Below are 16,945 nucleotides of genomic sequence, written 5' to 3'. Positions count from 1 at the left end.
CTGGCCGGAGCCCCAGGCCTACTTAGCTGCCCAAGAGACACCCAAGCCCAGAGACCCAGTTGTGGTCTCAGCACACCTGTGGGACCAGGGAGCGCTGTGTCCTCCCAGAGATGGGCGTCCCCAGCTGTAAACTGGGATTCCTAATGTGCCCATCCCATAAGGAGGTCACTGGCATGCTGAATGTTTAATAGAAGGTCACTGTCATTTCCACAGAGGTGGACACACAGCGCATGCTGAGCCTTGGGGCCAGGCCTTTTATCTCATCCTTGCAAAGGACTTTTTTTTTTTTTAATCACAAGAGGCAGGCTGAATTTAGCTTTGTGATTTATGTTACTGTGTTGAACTATACCGATAGCTTTGCTAATGTTAAAGCAATATCCTATTACCAGGATAAAGCCAACTTGATCATAATCTATTTGTAGAGTGTTGGATTCATTCTGGTAGTATTTGTTTAGGATTTTTACATTTGTAGTTGTGAGTTAGGTTGGCTTGTAATTTTCCTTGAACTATTTTTACTGGTTCAGGCATTGATAAATGAGTATTTTCTGTTTTTCAGTTCCTTGGAAGAATTTTTGAAAGACTAGAATAGTAAGTTTAACTGTTCCTAGGAACTAACACGGAAGATCATCTGGCGAATTATTTGGTGTACGCATCTATTTAAGTCCATTAATAAAGTCTGCTCCCTGTGTTGATGAGGGAGCAGAAGGCTTGCTGAGGACAAGGCAGACCCTCCTCCCCCGCCCCCATAGGATGTATGTGCCATTCCTCAGGCGCTCCCCGCTGCCCTAAAACTAAGGGAAGGAAAAACAGTTAACTTATAGAGATCACAATCCTGCAAGACAGGAGTCACCCTCAGTCTACAAAAGTCTCAGCCATTTGCAAGAACGGAGCATTTCTATCAATCTAGCTTCCAGAAGGAAACGTAGATACAACTAAATGTCCTTGTCACACACAGCCGGCGGACAGACGCTTGAGTTGGCCTGAGGGTAACGTTCCTCCCGGAAGCTCCCAGCTATCTTAATGTTAATGCTTTGCTAGAGGGAAAAACAACCTTCACTTGACAATGGCAAGGCCTCCGGCCTCCCGAGTCTTCTTTAACATATGAAAATCCTTTAGAAACCTTCCTTCTCCTCACCTCCCCCAACTCCCACGGATACAATCAGCCGGCGCTCACCACCCAGGTGCAGCGGCTCTGTCTGCCCACGGGTCCTGCTCCCCGGGCTTTAATAAAAATCACCTTTTTGCACCAGAGACGTCTTAAGAATTCTTTTTTGGTCGTCGGCTCTGGACCTCACGCCAGTGAACCTCACCTGTATCCCCAAACCCCATCAGTGTTGTTATCTTCTGTTTTTTTCACTGATGTTTATTTCTTTGCCTGACCTTTGCTGGCCAAGAGAGAAGGCGGTGAATTTGTAAAGATCTTGTAATTCTATAAATGTTTCCTTGAGACATTTTGGGAAACTGTTGTTAGGTGTACGCAAGCTCAATGACTATATTTTCTAGGCATTTTGTCATTTATCATGGGCTCTCCTTATTCTCAATAAAACCTTTTTATTCTTAGGTCTATTTGGTCCATTACTAATGTAGCCAAACGAGCTCGTTTTAAATATCTCTCATAAATGACATAGCGTACGACTGTCTTAGAAAAAACTAGGCAATCTGATAATCTATGTATTTTTTAACCCTATTCATAGTACCTGGACGGTTTAGCCCAACTGAGGGGATCTCCACGCATGATGGCTGAGGTACGTTGCACACGTCTCCGTGTGTATTTTGTGTTTTCTTCTTATCCGGCTTTTCCGGGTTGAGTGTTAGTCCCCTTCCCCTTCAGTCTTCTTTGCTTCATTTTGTTTGGCTTCGCTGAGTTCTTTTCCACTTACTCCATTTTTTTCTTCTTTGGGGTTGGACGTAATCAACATATACTCTATTTCTCATTCTTTATTTTTTTAAAGGTTTTCTTTCTTTATTTGAGAGAGAGTGCGTGTGTGAGAGTGTGTGTGTGAGAGAGAGAGAGCATGAGCTGGGTGGGGGGAGCGGAGGGCAGAGTCAGAGGGAGAAGCAGACTCCCCCACTGAGCAGGGAGCCTGACATGGGGGGCTCGATCCCAGCACCCTGAGATCATGACCTCAGCTGAAGGCAGATGCTTAACAGACCGCTTAACCCAGGTGCCCCTCTGCTAAGTTATCTTTAAAAACCTTGGCTTCTAGGGGCGTCTGGGTGGCACAGTCGGTCAAGTGCCTGGCTCTGGGCTTTGGCCGGGGTCCTGATCTCAGGGTCATGAGATCCAGCTCCATTTCGGGCTCTGGGCCTGCCACTAGGATTCCTTCTTCCCTTCCCCAGATACATACTTCTACTTCACTCTTGTGGCTGAGGATTTCCCAAGTTTTCCTGAAAATTCTGCCATTAATTATTCACAAAAGAAGTCGCAAGTGGGCTTCACTTCAGAGCCGGTGTGACGCAGCTGTTCAAGGACAGCAGGAGGAACTCAGTTTCTAGTTTTCTCCACGCGGTCTGTTCTGATGGAGGAGCCCTCGTTACCTGGAGCTAGCTTCGTGCTGATGGCAAGACGGTGATGGGGAAACGATTCCTGAGCACAAGGAAGTGGGGCTTTGCAGCCCCTTTAGAAGAGTGAGAAAACCCCAGACCCCCTCCCCGAAGCCCCGCATCTCCCTAGTCAGAAGCGGGCTGTGTGTTCACCCCTGAAGCAGGAATCCTGGAAGGGGATGAGAAGCAGCCTGTGGCGCCCGAGACTGGGTACACGCCCACCTCTCGCGTGGAGGTCCCGCGGGCTACCCAGCCCGATGGCAGGCCCAGGGATCTGTGCACATGCCAGCAAAACCTTCGTGAACCTGCCGAGAGAAGGAGAAACGCGTGCTGAGAGAGTCACCCGCAGAAGAGGCTGACTGTAGAAACACACGTGTCACCTGGTGTGAAGGTGGACATTAGGGGACTGGTGCCACCATCGGGTCACTTGCAGATAGTTCCAGACACACAGTCCTGCTGAGGGAACAGGAGGCGGGCTAAATGGAGCGGAAGCTGACACCTTGTAACCTACCCCGCCCCCCCCCCCAGGGTGGGCCATGTGTGACATTCCTCCTTGAACCTCCCAACTAGCTTAATATTAATGCCTTGCTAGAGGGGAAAAGACGACCTTAACTTGACAAGTCAAGGCCTCTGTATCCTGAGATACGAAAGTTCTTTTGAAACCTCCCTTTTTCCTTACCTTCACCTTCCAACTTGCAGGTCTAAAACAGGCCACGCCTCATGACCCCCGCCCCCCCCGCCCCCTCGCGCAGCTCTTTCTGCCCTCGGGTCCTGTCCTCATGCTTTAATAAACCACTGTTTTGCATCACAGATGTCTCAAGAATTCTTTCTTGGTGGTCCGCTCGGGACCTCAACTTATTCTAAATCTTCATCAGTCCCACGCGACCTGGGTGCTATACGCGTCCTGGAACGTTTTACCTGGGGTCACCTGGACACCTGTGAAACAGGAAAGCTGGGTGGGTCCCTGGGATATCTGGGATTGTCTCCTTTATGGATCTAAGGTGGGACCCAATGCACAGGGTGGGAGAGAAAATTTTACCGGGAGAGTCCAGGTGGCAGGCCAAGGAGGCATGTGATTCAGAATGAATTCAGCTTTCGTCCTCTCCCACTTCTGGAGGACCGGGAAAAGCCATGCCTTTTGGACTAAGGTTTATCTCACCCTTTTCCTCTCCGGCGTCCCTTGCCTGCGGTGCGTGGGAAGACCTCACACCACTCGTGGGGGCGTCGGGAGCGTGGGGGGGGGGACTTGGGAGCTGCAGGCAAGGGAAGGCTGGCCTAGGCGGGCTGGAGGGTCCTCGGCGCTGGTGGCTGGGCCGGCGGTCCTCGCGCCCAGGAGCTCAAGGAGCAGCAGATCCTGGGGCTCACACAGGGACTCAATCAGGGCTCCCCAGAATTTCCTTCCTTAATCCGAATTCGAAGCGCCCACAACCGGAGCTGTCCTGGGGACGAGGGGAGGGGGACGCTCTCCTCCCGGCCCACATTGCCCGCCGGGGGTGGGTGGGGGAACGAAACCCACTTCGTGGGATCCCCCAGCCGGCCGGGGCCAGAAGCGCTTCCCGGGCTTTCCCTGGGGGAAACTCCTCCTCCCGCCACCCGAGCGCCACCCGCGCCCCGCCCGGACCCGCCCCTCCCGGGGCCGCGCACCGGCCTACCCCCTCCCCCTGCTGGAGGTCACCGGGGACCGCGTTTGGGGGTGTCACCCTGGGCAGTAGGACACCGCCACCCGGGATTTAAGCGAGCGCCGGGGAGCGTCGGGGACTCCGCGCCGGGCCGAGGAAGACGAGCGAGGCGGGGGAGGCGGAGGCAGAGGCGGAGGAGGAGGAAGGGCAAGGGGCGGAGAGCGCCCGGCCGGGGAGCCCCGCGGGTAAGTCGCGCGCGCGGCCGGTTCTCCGTGCGAGTCTGGGGTGCGGGTCCCGGGCGCAAAAGGAAGGGTCTGGGCGCCGGAAGACAAGCCAAGCGCCCAGCTACAGCGACAGCTGCCCAGGGTGGCAGCGACTGGACGGGCGGCTAGGTGTGCGCGGCGCGAGCGCAGCAGGTGCGTCCTTCCACCGGCTCCGGGCTGGGCCGGGCAAAGGGCCCTCGGTGGGGCTGGAGGCTGCGACCCTCCTGGGATCCCTTGGTGCGCCGTTCGGAGGCCCCCCGGCCACCGCGTTTGCTGCGCGCGGCCCGGGCACCTTTTGCTTCGAGTCTCTGGCTCACTGGTCAGAGTAGAGGGTGCCTCGGGGTCGGCCCCTCGGCCACAGTCGGCTCCTGGACCACCTGCCTTCTGCGGCCCGGAGCTGGGGAGCAGGGGTGCGCGTTTTCTTTTGGGGGACAAGGAGGACAGAGAGTTGTCTATCCGTTTCTTTGTTTCGCGAAAATCTCCGCAGCCCCAGAGTGTTACCTGAACTCCTTCTGCTGCTTGGTTTCCTCCCGAGGTGGGGAGAAACTGGAAACTCGCTGAGATTCCAGGAGCGATAGGACCAGGGCGGCGGGGACGGCGGGGAAAGGCTCCCGGGTGGGCCCCCTGGCGAGGCCGGAACGGCTCGGCGGTCCCGGGGAGGAACTATCGGCGGCCGGACTCCGGCGGCGGCGATCCGAACCAGGCCGCCTGAGCACCGGGGGTCCGCAGGAGGTCGGCGGGGAGGAGCGGTCCTGGCCCCCGGCGCGCGCTCCCTGCCCGGGACAAGGCCGGCCCCTGGGCGCTTCCGTCCAACTCACGCCGTCCAGCGGGATTCGGACGGTGGCCGCGCGGCGGAGCGCACCAGCCTGGCAGTGGATGTCTTGGGCGGCGAACCCACGGGCCTTGGGGAAGAATCGCCTTATGGCTCCAGAGTTCTTCCGTCCCCAGCCTAGAGGGCGCTTGGGTGTCCAGAGCCCTGAGGGCACAGCACAGTGGCCCAGAATTGAGCGAAGCCCCAATCCCCTTTTCCAACGCACAGGCAGCATGCCTGGTCCGGAAGAATCCTAGTGGCTCCTACCCGAGGGCCACCTGGTGGGCAGGTCACCCAGGGCTCAGCCCTGAGACTGTACCCTCCTCCATTCCAATTGGAGCAGTGGCCTGGGGCTGAGATAAGGGCGCGCAGGGGGTCCCGGATCCTTGCCGTCACGGCAGCTGTGGAGGGTCCCCGGAATCATGGAAGATTACAGGCTGTCAAGCGGAGTTCCAAGGTGTTTAGGAAACCCCAGTGAGAGGAGGCTTGTTGACTTGGCCTGGGAGGTCGGGGAAGGTTCTCCAGGAAGTGAGGCTGGCACCAACCTCCCCTGCAGGCGGGTGGCCCGGCCGCTGAGAATGTGGGCAGAGCTCACCCAGGCCCAGGAACCTGGGGGCGCAGGGACCCACGGAGCCCAGGCTCCCAGGATGCCCCTGCTGAGCGAGGTGAGGGGATCTGGTGGACCAGGTGATGGGGGGCCCCTCCAAGTCACTGGGGCGTGGCTTCCGTCTTCCCAGCTTTCCCAGAGGGGAGGTCGGCCCTCTTCCCACAGGGCAGCAGACCTTACCCGAAGTTGGGGTTCGGGGAAAGGCAAGGACACCGCCAGGGAAACAATGCTAAGCTCCCCAGTTGGGGGAGCCCCTCAGTGGAGGACTTGTGCCTGGAAAACGGTCATTCAGCACTTTCCTCTCTGTTGTTGTTGTTTTTAAATACCAGTGGGTGGGCAGCCCGGGCCTTTGCTCTAGGCCTGGACAGGTCCAGCGAGCGCCTTTCCTCTTCAGCATTCCCACAGTCAGCCTCCTCCGAGCAAGGCCACGCTGTTTGTTGCCAGAACTCTGGAGTGGGCTCAGGGCTCGGGCTTCGCGCCCTTGGCTGCTCTGCCCTGGGCTCCGCCGCCAGAGCTGCAGGAGAAAATGTAGCCACGTTGATATTAAAATAACAGCAAATGTGGACACGGCACTTTCTTCCGGCCAGGTGTCACTCCAGACTCTTTAATAACGTCCTTCACTTCACCGGGAGTCAACGGAGAGGCAACACGCTGGCCCAGGGTCCTGAAACCCGTGGGAGGCCACTGGGGATGAAGCCTGGCCATCTAGCTCCTTAGGGCTCTGGCCGGTCCTGTGACTGCCTCTTCCTCCTGGAGACTGGTGTGTCCCAGGTACCAGGGTGGAGGGCCAGGGGAGCTGAGAACTGGGCCCAAGGAAGCCCCATGAGGCCTGTGCTTGCTGGCCGGCCGGGCTGGCTCCCCCTGCCCACAGCCGCACCTGGGCTCTGTGCTGAAGCTTCCAGAGCGAGCCGGGCCGGAGCGTCTGGGACTCCTCAGTGGGGCAGTGCCGAGGGCTGAGCTCCCTGGTTAATCGGGCGATGGGGGACAAAATTTGGGTCAAAACGTGCGGTAGACAGGGCACCCCGGACACATGCGGCCCTCCCAGGAAGTTAGCACCAGGAGTCCAGGCTGCTGGCCGTTGGTCATTTCCCACCCAAACCTGCGGCGGGACACCCGGGAGAGCTTTGTGATCCTATGGGGTCGCCGCATAAGACTGACAGTGGAGCTCAGTTCTCTGTTTTTCTAAGTCCTCCAGAAAAATCACAGGTTTGGGAGGCCCGGGAGTCAAGTCCAAGCCTTGATAATGGGAGTAGGAAACGGAAAGGAAATTGACTCGGTCAATTTGGTGGCCAGTCCGTTTTGGTTACTTAAGCTGGCTTGCTGCTGGGGAGGGTGAGGGGGTCTGGAGAGGCCCCAGGTCTGCCCGCTTTCCCACCTCTGTTCTGTTCTGGATCTCCTGGGGTCATCCTGCTTCCCACAGCTGCGGAGCCTTTCCTGCTCTTCCTTGCCCCCCCCTTTCCAGGGTACCCGCAGGGACCTCCTGACGTTGGGTCTGCCCCAGGACAAGTTGGTGGTTTCTGGGGTTGGGGTGCAGAGGCATCAGGTGAGTCCCATCCTGGCTTGGTAGTGGGAACCCTAACGGCCATCTCAGGGAACCCTGGCTTGTAAGCCTCCAGGGTAGTTGGCCTGGCTGTGGAGAAGGGGGACTTGTAGGCTCTGTGCGTTGACCATCCTGGCCCCAGCCACATGTGGAAATGTCACGGTCAGCCTTAGGGGCATCAAGGGAGAAAGGCAGACACTGATTTTCTGGTGGGGATGTGGGCAGTTACTTAGATTGTGAACAGGGAAGAGGGAAGGTGTTTTGAAGATACGCTTGTAGGGGCGGCTGGTGGCTCAGTTGCTGAAGCGCCTGCCTTCGGCTCAGCTCGTGGTCCTGGGGTCCTGGGATCAAGCCCCGCATCGGGCTTCCTGCTGAGCGGGGAGCCTGCTGCTCCCTTTCCCTCTGCCTCCCACCCCCACTCCTGCTGTCTCTGTCACACTCTCTTTCTCTCATATCAATTAATAAGATCTTAAGAAAACAAAAAACAGAAAGAAAGACAGGTTTGTAGAGGTGAGTGTGGGAGGAGGAGGGTAGGCCTGTCTCTGGGTGAAAACTCCAGGCATTTTGTCGGCGTGGACGGAGCTTGGCTGGGAGGCTTCACCGGCCTGTGTGTGCCAGGGGGCTGAGCGAGCAGAGATAGGACAAGAAAGCTCAGGAAGTTTGAAGGGCACCGAGGGTTGGCAGGAGCCACGGCTGAAGTCTGGAAGTTCTGGAAGTTCCCGGAAGGGCGGAGTTAACAGGAGGATCGAGGGGACCCGGGAAGAGGCCGTGGCATCAAGTGGACGGACGTTTGACAGAGAAATGTCTTCAAGCGAGAGAGGAGCTGAAAGGTGGAACAGGTTTCGCGTGGGCTCGAGACCCAGCGCCAGCGTCCCCCACGGTCCCTGCTCCCCAAGGGGCCTTCCTGGTGGGGCACCACACCTGACCTCATTTCAACCCTTGATCAGAACTCGGGACGTGGAGCCTGTGTCTAGGGATGTCGGGTTTGGAGTTCCTTCTTCGAGTGTCTGACCACAGGCCATGTAAGATCACCCTGCCTGGCCCCCAGCCAGAGCTCGGTTGTGTTCTAGAACATTCTGGGATAACATACGTGTGGATGGCCCACCTTCCATGTTGGATCAGATGGTTCACAGTTTGGAGAACACGGTTCTGTCCAAGGCAACTCGTCGATATTTAAACTTGCGTTGCTGGGAATGTGGTTATCCTGGGTTGAGTCAAATCTGCCTTTCTGATGTGGCTGACCATTTGGGTCCTGCTTCTTTCGTCCTCTGCCTTGCACAGAATAAGCTAGATCTTTTTTGGACATAACCGTTCCTCCAGTGCCAGCAGGTAAACTGTAGTTGCCGTCGTGATGTTCCTATCGTGTGTCCCTCGTGCGTCTTGGCCACTGCTGGAAACAGACACACTCTGTCCTCGAAACAACCCTATTCACTGATTATCCCATTCCCTGGATGGGCTTGGGCGAGGTCTTTAACCCTTAGCCGTGGGCTTCGCATAGTCTCAGGAGTCCTCCCTCCCAGAGGGACCTGGGCGCCTCTCCAGCCCGTGTCCCATTAAGTATGTTGTTCACCAGCGCCTGGGAGGTCACGCAGGTCCTCACCTTGGCGGCTGCTTTCGTCCAGGGGCGCTCGCTCTCAAATTCCCTCTTACTCATTTGGCCTCCGGAACTCAAAAAAATATCAGAACGCTTGTAATCTACAAAGCTTAGCTTGGAAGAAAGCAAACGAGCAAAAAGGACCCGACCCAACTCCTGCTCTAAAAAGTTTGCAATCGCACTGGGACGATGAGGCATTCATAGAAAAAGAAACGGGGAAGACGCTGGCAGTGTCTCTCCCGGGTGATGTCTCTGTCTGTCTCTGTCTCTGTCTCTGTTTGTCTCTGTCTCTCTCGTTCCCGTGTGAATCACTGCGCAGGCCTTCTGTCCGATTGTCTCATACTTGTTTGCGTGGAAGGGTTGCTTAGCCCCACCACTGTCCCGTAACTGACGTCTCACTGCACTTTGCATCCGCGACAGGATATGAGAGCGTCTTTTCGTATGATGTCATGTTGGGCCGTGGTTGAGACATAAGGGGCGTTCAGGGATCACTTGTTTATCGGATAGGGAGTGTGTGTTGGTGTTGCTTGCTTTGGAGTTGGAAGGAGGGGTGCGGGGGTCACGAACGGTGGGGCCTCGTCATCCTGTCACACCCCGTCACACCCCTAGCATCTTGAAGGCGCCCCGTGGGGCTCCGCGCAGCTGCAAATGCTTGAATGGTCGTGTGCTGTGGGATCCGCGGGGATGAAGGTATGAGGAAGACCCTGGGCCCCCAGATGGGAGTCTGGATCTATGAGATTGACCTTGTTTGCATTGGTTTGCTGGTTTTCAAAATACAGCAAATGCTTCCTGAGATCCCCAGAGAAAAGACTCGTGGTTGGAAATAGCTTCATCATGTCGTGGGGCACAGGCAGGATGTCACCGCACGGCCCTGCCCTGGCCGCACAGGTGCTCAGGGATGACTCAGCTCTCCGAGAAGAGAGCCCGGAGTGACCGAAACTGCCATGTAGTGTTGTGTCGTGTGACTCAAGTGGGCCACTTTGTCAGTGCTGGTGTGGGAGCAGGCGGAGGGCGAGGAGGGATGAGGAACTTTGTCACACGTTTGCTCTCTCGCCACTTGTAGGAAGAGCCCTTTGTAATGGCTGACTCTCCGGAATCAGGGACGGTCATCCGTGTCCTCTAAGTGACAGGAAAGAGCATTTGGGTGACGGCGTCAAGCTCTCGGATCTTGGCTGCCTTGTTCTGCTCAAAACCCGGTTGCAGAGATGGGCTTTGCTGTAGGAACGCCTGCGGTGTGGTGTCTGTGTGTTTTGTATTGTGTGTTTTTTGGACGCACGACGTTATTTTCAGTAAATGCCTGTTTTGAAAGGGAACCCGACCCGGTGTGGCTCCTGGGCCTGTCAGACGTCAGTCGTTCTCGCAAATCCGGTTCCAGAGGGAGGCACGTCCCCCTTCTTTGCTTCTTGGCCAGAGAAATTACAGGCAGCATGACTCCCATCTCCTGTTCCAAAGTCCACGGGGGCCCATCTGGACGCATTGGGTGTTTCTGGCTCTAAGGTTTTGTGGGCCGTGGGATCTGGACGAGATGGGATTATCCCGTGATTACTTCTGGGTCCTGTGGCTTTTATGGGACAATCTGTGGCCATAGACGCCTGTGCCCCTTCCTTCCCCGGCTTCCTGGTCTCTCATTGTTAGGGATCGCGCATGAATAGGAAGCGCGGATTTCGAGCACGGATGGATCAGTCCTTTCAGAAGGCTCCTAAACTGGAACGCGGCCAGGGGATCAAATTCTCATTTCTTGAAACTTCACCCAAACCGAGAACTGGTGAGATAGTGCTGAGGTGTGGGCAGGATGCTTTGGAAAGGAACTTCAGGGACATGCTACGATTTTCTGCCCCGCGGGGACCAGCGTGGAGTGGGGGTACTGCCTTGATGGCTGTAAGGAGCAGACATGGGACAGGTGTATTAGTAGATGAGGATCTTTTCTTTCCTCATACCCAGAAGGGTGCTGACCTGTTATTTAAACTTAAAAGAAATCTCAAATCTGTCAATATGAACTCATTCTTTTATTTTTTAAAATTTCTTGATTTTTTTTTTTGAAAAAGATTTTATTTCTTTATTTGACAGAGAGAGAGATTGCAAGAGAGGGAGCACAAGCAGGAGTTGGAGAGGGAGAAGCAGGCTTCCCACTGAGCAGGGAACCCAACGCAGGCTTGGTGCCGGGACCCTGAGGTCATGACCTGAGCCGAAGGCAGACGCTTAACCCACTGAGCCACCCAGGCGCCCTTCCCCACTTTATTTTTAGTAAGTAGGCGCCACGCCCAGGGTAGAGCACGACACAGTGTTTGAACTCACAGCCCTGAGACCAAGACCTGAGCTGGATTGAGAGTCGGATGCTCAACAGATTGAGCCACCCAGGCGCCCTCTCATTCTTGTATTTTAGCTTTACGTGGAAAGTAGATAAATGACCAGATGCATTTTTATTACGACTTACTCACTGGAGGTTTCCCAAGATTGAAAAGCCATGTTCACATTTTTATTTATAGCAAGTTCATGTTTTTTGTTTGTTTTTAGTTTAACAAGTCCAGTAATAATTGTGCTGGGGAGCGGAGAGGAGGCAGGAAGTGGCCTGGGTCTGGTTCTTCTGCATTTAGCTGCACCAGCGTTTCTGAGCTGGTGGACTTGGGACTTAGGGAGAAACACCAGGTGCAAATCTGCAGACTTGCAAATGCCTCGTTATCTGTCGCCTCCCCCTGCCCCTTCGAGGCACCTCTGTCGGTGTTACGATCAGTTTCCCCGAACAGGAATGGCAGCAGCTCCCTCCATAGGCCATTCCGGGGGACACTCTTATCCCCTTCTGCGGATGAGACCATTGAGGCACGGGGAACATTGACTGACGTGCCCCAGGTCACAGGTCCCAAAGATCACGGGCTTGACCACGGCACTGTGCTGCCTGCTGATGTTTGAGTACCTACTGTGCGCCCGGCACGTTCCGGCTGGCATGCAGCCCAGAGCTGTCTCATCAGGAATGTGGTCTTGGGATGGAGGGTTTGGAAGGCTCTTTCTTGAAGCGTTCTTTGGTCATTCCAACACAGCAGCGAGGGGCAGGGAGAAGCCCTTCACGCACGCTCAGGAGGGAGAACGTGATGCCTGAATGGAGGCTTCCATGCTGGTGGTTTTTCTAGAAATTACTGCCAGCATCTGCCAACAACAGAACCTTCTCTTCATCACTGCCAACCTTGGAAACTGTCAAAAGGGCTAATTCTGAGGGGCTCCTGGGTGGCTCAGTGGGTTAAGGCTCTGCCTTCGGCTGAGGTCATGATCCCAGGGTCCTGCATCAGGCTTTCTGCTCGGCGGGGAGCCTGCTTCCCCCCTCTCTCTGCCTGCCTCTCTGCCCACTTGTGATCTCTCCCTTTCAAATAAATAAACTCTTTTAAAAAAAGGGCTAGCTCTGAAATGTTTTCTTTTTTGGATTTGGGGTAGTACGTGAAGAAATGGGTGCGTGCGGATGTGTTTTATGGAGTACTTTTCTCATGTGTTTAGTAAGAAGTGGGAGGTTCCATGTGGCTTATTTAGGAAGGCAGGTGTGGCCTCCCTCTAGTACTAAGCTCCGGGCCACCTGCTCCACAGTGGGCGTCCACCCCTCCTCCCCGGGCACTGTCTGCGGGAGCGAGGGAGGGGGCGTCCCTGGGCCTGCTGTGGCTCACTGGACCCCTCCTTAAATCCTCGCCCGATTGGGACCGTGCACACCTCCACATCTTTTGTGACCCAGATCCAGAGAGGTGCGGGCCCCGGCTGCTCGTCACGGGTGCATCCTGTGGGGAAGAGGCGGGCGGAGGTGACGGCCAAGGTGAACGGGGAGCACTGCCCTTTGCCCCGGAGAGACTGACCCTCACCTAGAACACCTAGTTCTTTCTCTGTGTGTCTCCTAAAAACCACCGGCATCGGAATAACACAGTCTTACCATTCTTTCTTCTAGGTCGTCTTGAACATCTGAATCCTTGCCCTTACCGATGCTGCTAATAAAACCGTGATGGCTTTGAACTCAGTAAGTGGTTAATCATTACCTTCCCAGACTTTTCCCTTGTTCCATTATTTCCGCTGTTACTTTCCGAAATGTGTGCTAGTCTGCATTTTTAAGAGCTGGCCGCAGGGAATGGGTGCGCTCTGGGGAAGCGGGTCAGGGCGCTGTCTCCATTGGGGGGGTGGGGGCGGGTCAGGTGCAGACACACAGCCCCTGCCCCCACGGAGAGCACCCCAAGCTGTCGGGTGGGTGTGGGGTGTGTGCACTGCTCACTGGCCCCTTCTCTTCCTTCCCTGCAGGTGAGTTTCCGGGTGAGCTGTGGGGACAGCCAGGGGCAGGTGGGCGCTGGGAGGGAGGGAGTCCCAGGGAAGAACGGGTACGTGAGGCATCACCGGCCAGCAGACCCCTGTGCCGCCCTGCATCCCAGTAAACTGAAGGAGGCCGTGATTGAAATCGCATTGGGCTGACTGTCCCTCTCCCTAGACACCCCCCACCCCAGCGCCCGAAACAGCTCTGGGGACAAACGAAGCATCTTCGCTCCCCATTGTCTCTCACTAGTTCCTCTTCTGCCTGGGAATGTGCGCACAGGACAGACCTTTGGTCAATAACCAGCATGTGCCGCATCTTGTCTCTGGGACACAGCCCTCCTGCTTTTCCCTCTTCAGCAGCTGCTGGTTTTTATTTTCACTCGCTCCATTTTAAATTTCATATCCCCTGCTAGGGCTTCGCCGGGACGGTCCGCTGTGCCTGCCGCGACCTTCCTGGTGGGACAGCATGTTCTTAGATGCTTCCGATAGAGACCAAACCCTTGTGCTACTTTTTTTTTTTTTTGGCCTTTGGTGCCCCTTTTAGATGAGAGGTTACACTGTTTCTCTTTCTGTCCACCGCTCTGGTTCAGAGTTGCAGTCTTTTGACTTGAAGGAGAGCATGGGTGACTTATTAAGTGGAAGTTAACTCTGGCTCATTCCTGTATAGTCTCGCTTCCCTGGAGGCCCCACTTAAAATACAGCGTGGCGTTGCCTCGGCTCAGAGCACCAGTCCTGTCTGAGCCCGCGGTCAACAAGAAGCAGAGGGAGAAATGAATGAGTGGGAAGAAGTTTGAAGGGCTCTCAGATGGGGGGAGCACATGTGGCCTCCCCGAGTGGCCCCGCCAGTGGGCGATTAAGGAGGACAGAAGCAGGGGACACACAGCCTGGCCAGCTGGGGTCCTGTGGGGGCAGCCAGAGGTGGCCGTGTTTAAGTGGATAGAGGGCAAGGAGAAGGACATTCCCAGGACACGGGTGGGGATGGCATAAAATAAAATCTGCGGCTGGGGCAGCACCTTCCATGTCCCGTGCGCAGAGACCGAGTGGCTCCCAGTAGAGGTGTGGTGCCTTGGGAGAAAGCTCATCGCAGCGGGATGGCATTCAGACTCTTTAAATGTCCCTCAGTAAATGGCGACAAGTGTCCTAAGGAAGGAGGAAGTAGAAAAGGAATGTTCAGAATAACGTGCAGGATGACTGTTTCGGTAAATTTCTTACCCTCTGTCACTCAATGTTCCTCTCTGCAAAATGGGTCCACGAGTCATACCTGCACTGTCGTGGGGGGTGTGGTCCAGTTTCCAGGAGGCCAGGAGTGTAGACGCGGGGATATCACTGCCTTTGTTGTACTCTTCAGCTCAGGGTTTGGGTGTGGACTCCTGCCCAGGCTACTACACATTTTTTCTTTACTTTTTTTTTTTTCTTCACTCAATCTCAGTGTTGACCGTTTCCTTTCTCTTTATTTAAAAAAAAAAATCAGTAAACAAGCAAATACAAAAACTGTTGACAGTGAATCGAAAGTTCTGGTTGGTTCTTCGTCCAGGTGAGTTCAGCGTTCGGCCTGACGAGAATTGCAGCGGGTTTTCCATTCCTTGTCCGAGCACCAGGGACGCAAGCCCATCCTTGAGGGTGACCGGACGTTGATATCACTCACCTTTTCTTTCATGGTTTAGGGGTCACCGCCAGGAGTTGGACCTTACTATGAAAACCATGGATACCAGCCCGAAAGCCTGTATCCCGCGCAGCCCACCACGGTCCCCGGTGTCTACCCGGTGTATCCAGCCCCGTACTACCCGCCTGCCGTGCCCCAGTACACCCCTGGGGTGCTGACGCACGCTTCGACACCCGCCGTCCACACGCAGCCCAAGTCCCCATCGGGGACAGCGTGTACCGCAAGTAGGACCCTTTTTTGCATTTCATTCCTACAACAGAACCAGCGTTGGGGTCCATCTTCCCCAGGGGCTCTGTCGCCGACTGTCCTCCCTCTCTGCTGGGGCTGGTCCCAGGCCCCTCCCCTCTCCCTCGCTGTCACAGCTGTCACTGCCCCCCTCGCCTCCTGCCCATGGCCGTTGGAGAGCTGCCAGGCTGCAAAGCCTTTCCTTTACTTTCCTTAACTCTCCTGGCCCAGCTTGGCCTGTCCCACCCAGGGTGATCTCCCAAGCCGGGCCTCTCTGCCCTCTTCCTGCCTCCGCGGCTTGTCCATGCGTCCTCCCGAATGAAGGGTAAGCTCCGATGTGGGAACCCCCTACCCACCCTTCCTCTGTGGTGCGGTTCCCTGGATACAGCAGGTCGCGCTGAAGATGCGTGAGGGCTTCAGGCTTGGCGAATGACGTGGCTGGTGTGTTGGCACACGGGAGGATGTCTGGGCTTTAAGGGTCTCGGGGGCAGAGCAGAGCGGGCGTAGAGCAGGGTGAGGGCTCCGAGGACGGAATCCTTTCACTGCCACATGCTTCTGTCTAACTCTCGTTCATCTGTTTCCTTCCCGCAGCCCTCCAGCCTTTTTTTTTTTTTTAAGATTTTATTTATTTATATAAGAGAGAGAGCACAAGCAGAGGGTGGCGGGCAGGGAGGGGCAGATGGAGAAGCAGATCCGCGCTGAGCAGAGAGCCCCACGTGGGGCTCGATCCCAGGACCCCGGGATCACGATCTGAGCCACCCAGGCGCCCTGCCCCTCCCAGCTTTTAGTGCGGGTCAACGGAGTGTTGAGAACTGCCCGGGGGACTGGTACAGCCGCCAGCCAGTACAGCCGGTAGGCGGACTAGTGGCTAAACCAGCAACGTTTCTGCTGACGGAGTTTTTTTTATTGGCGAGCACGCGTGTGCCCGTGGCGTGCGTAAGGAGGAACAGTAACGCGAACTTGCACGTGCCCCCAGCACATCCTAAAGAATAGAAGTGAGTCCTTAACTCTGTGCTGCGGGAAGCCCCGGCGTGCCCCGCCCCAGATCCTGGCAACCCTTCACCAGCGCTGCTGCCTGTCATCCTGCCCTCTGCGGGGCTCTGCGTCCCTCACTCTTCGAAAACGGCTCTTGGTCCTTCCTTCTCCCTGTCAGCTGGTTCATTCCCTCATCTCCTACCCCTCAGTCTCCCTCCTCTGCAGTCATCCCTTTCCCGTATGGTTCCTGCTTTCCCTCCTCCACCCTTTCCTCTCTCATCAAGGAAATCCTCCTCTGTGCGCCGATGTCCCTCTGGTGGCGGTTGGGGGTGCTGGGACCAGTGATGTGGGAACTCGGCAATGTCTAGAGATCCCTTGTTTGCTATAACCGGGGAGAGGCCGGCACGGCACCTGCTAGGTGGGTGCCGGGGGTCCTGGGGACACCTGTCGTGCTCAGCACGGCGTCCCAGAACTGAAACCACCCAGCCAAGATGTCCGAGGTGCCGAGCCCCAGCAGCCCCGGTCTGAGGTTGCAATGGGGGTTGGCAGGAAGACCCCACAGAGGTATACTTGTCTCCCCCAGAAAAGAGGGCTTTTTTTAGAAACCAAGGGTCCCCTCTTGAGATAAGACGTTCGGAGTTGGAGTTCATACTAGTCAGTGTCCAGCCCAGGCAGACAAGACGAGCCCACTTGCGTGACACCAATGTCACCATCCTGGTGATGGCAAGCATGGGACGGAAGTCTGTGCCTTACCCGTGACTTCATAAGGGAGGAACACAAGCCTGCACGCACGGTTCTGCATTAACAAACCGCCCTTTGAACTCAAAAATTA

At 55.9% G+C, this 16,945-nt stretch overlaps 1 protein-coding gene across 1 annotated transcript in view; it reads left to right on the top strand.

Annotated features, from left to right (window-relative positions):
- Positions 1-12,924: 12,924 nt before the first annotated feature.
- Positions 12,925-16,945, top strand: part of LOC111155673 (transmembrane protease, serine 2) — a 29,205-nt gene continuing 25,184 nt past the window's right edge. Inside the window, exons 1-2 of the mRNA XM_022515963.1 lie at positions 12,925-12,966; positions 14,915-15,137. Coding sequence (XP_022371671.1) covers positions 12,952-12,966; positions 14,915-15,137 — 238 coding nt within the window. The 5' untranslated portion in view covers positions 12,925-12,951. The remainder of the gene's footprint in view (positions 12,967-14,914; positions 15,138-16,945) is intronic.

Source organism: Enhydra lutris, unplaced genomic scaffold (assembly GCF_002288905.1).
Source record: "Enhydra lutris kenyoni isolate GAN:26980312 unplaced genomic scaffold, ASM228890v2 scaffoldscaffold43, whole genome shotgun sequence".
NCBI lineage: Eukaryota > Metazoa > Chordata > Mammalia > Carnivora > Mustelidae > Enhydra > Enhydra lutris.
The sequence above is the reverse complement of the archived record's forward strand: the minus strand, read 5'-3'. Positions and strand labels throughout refer to the sequence as shown.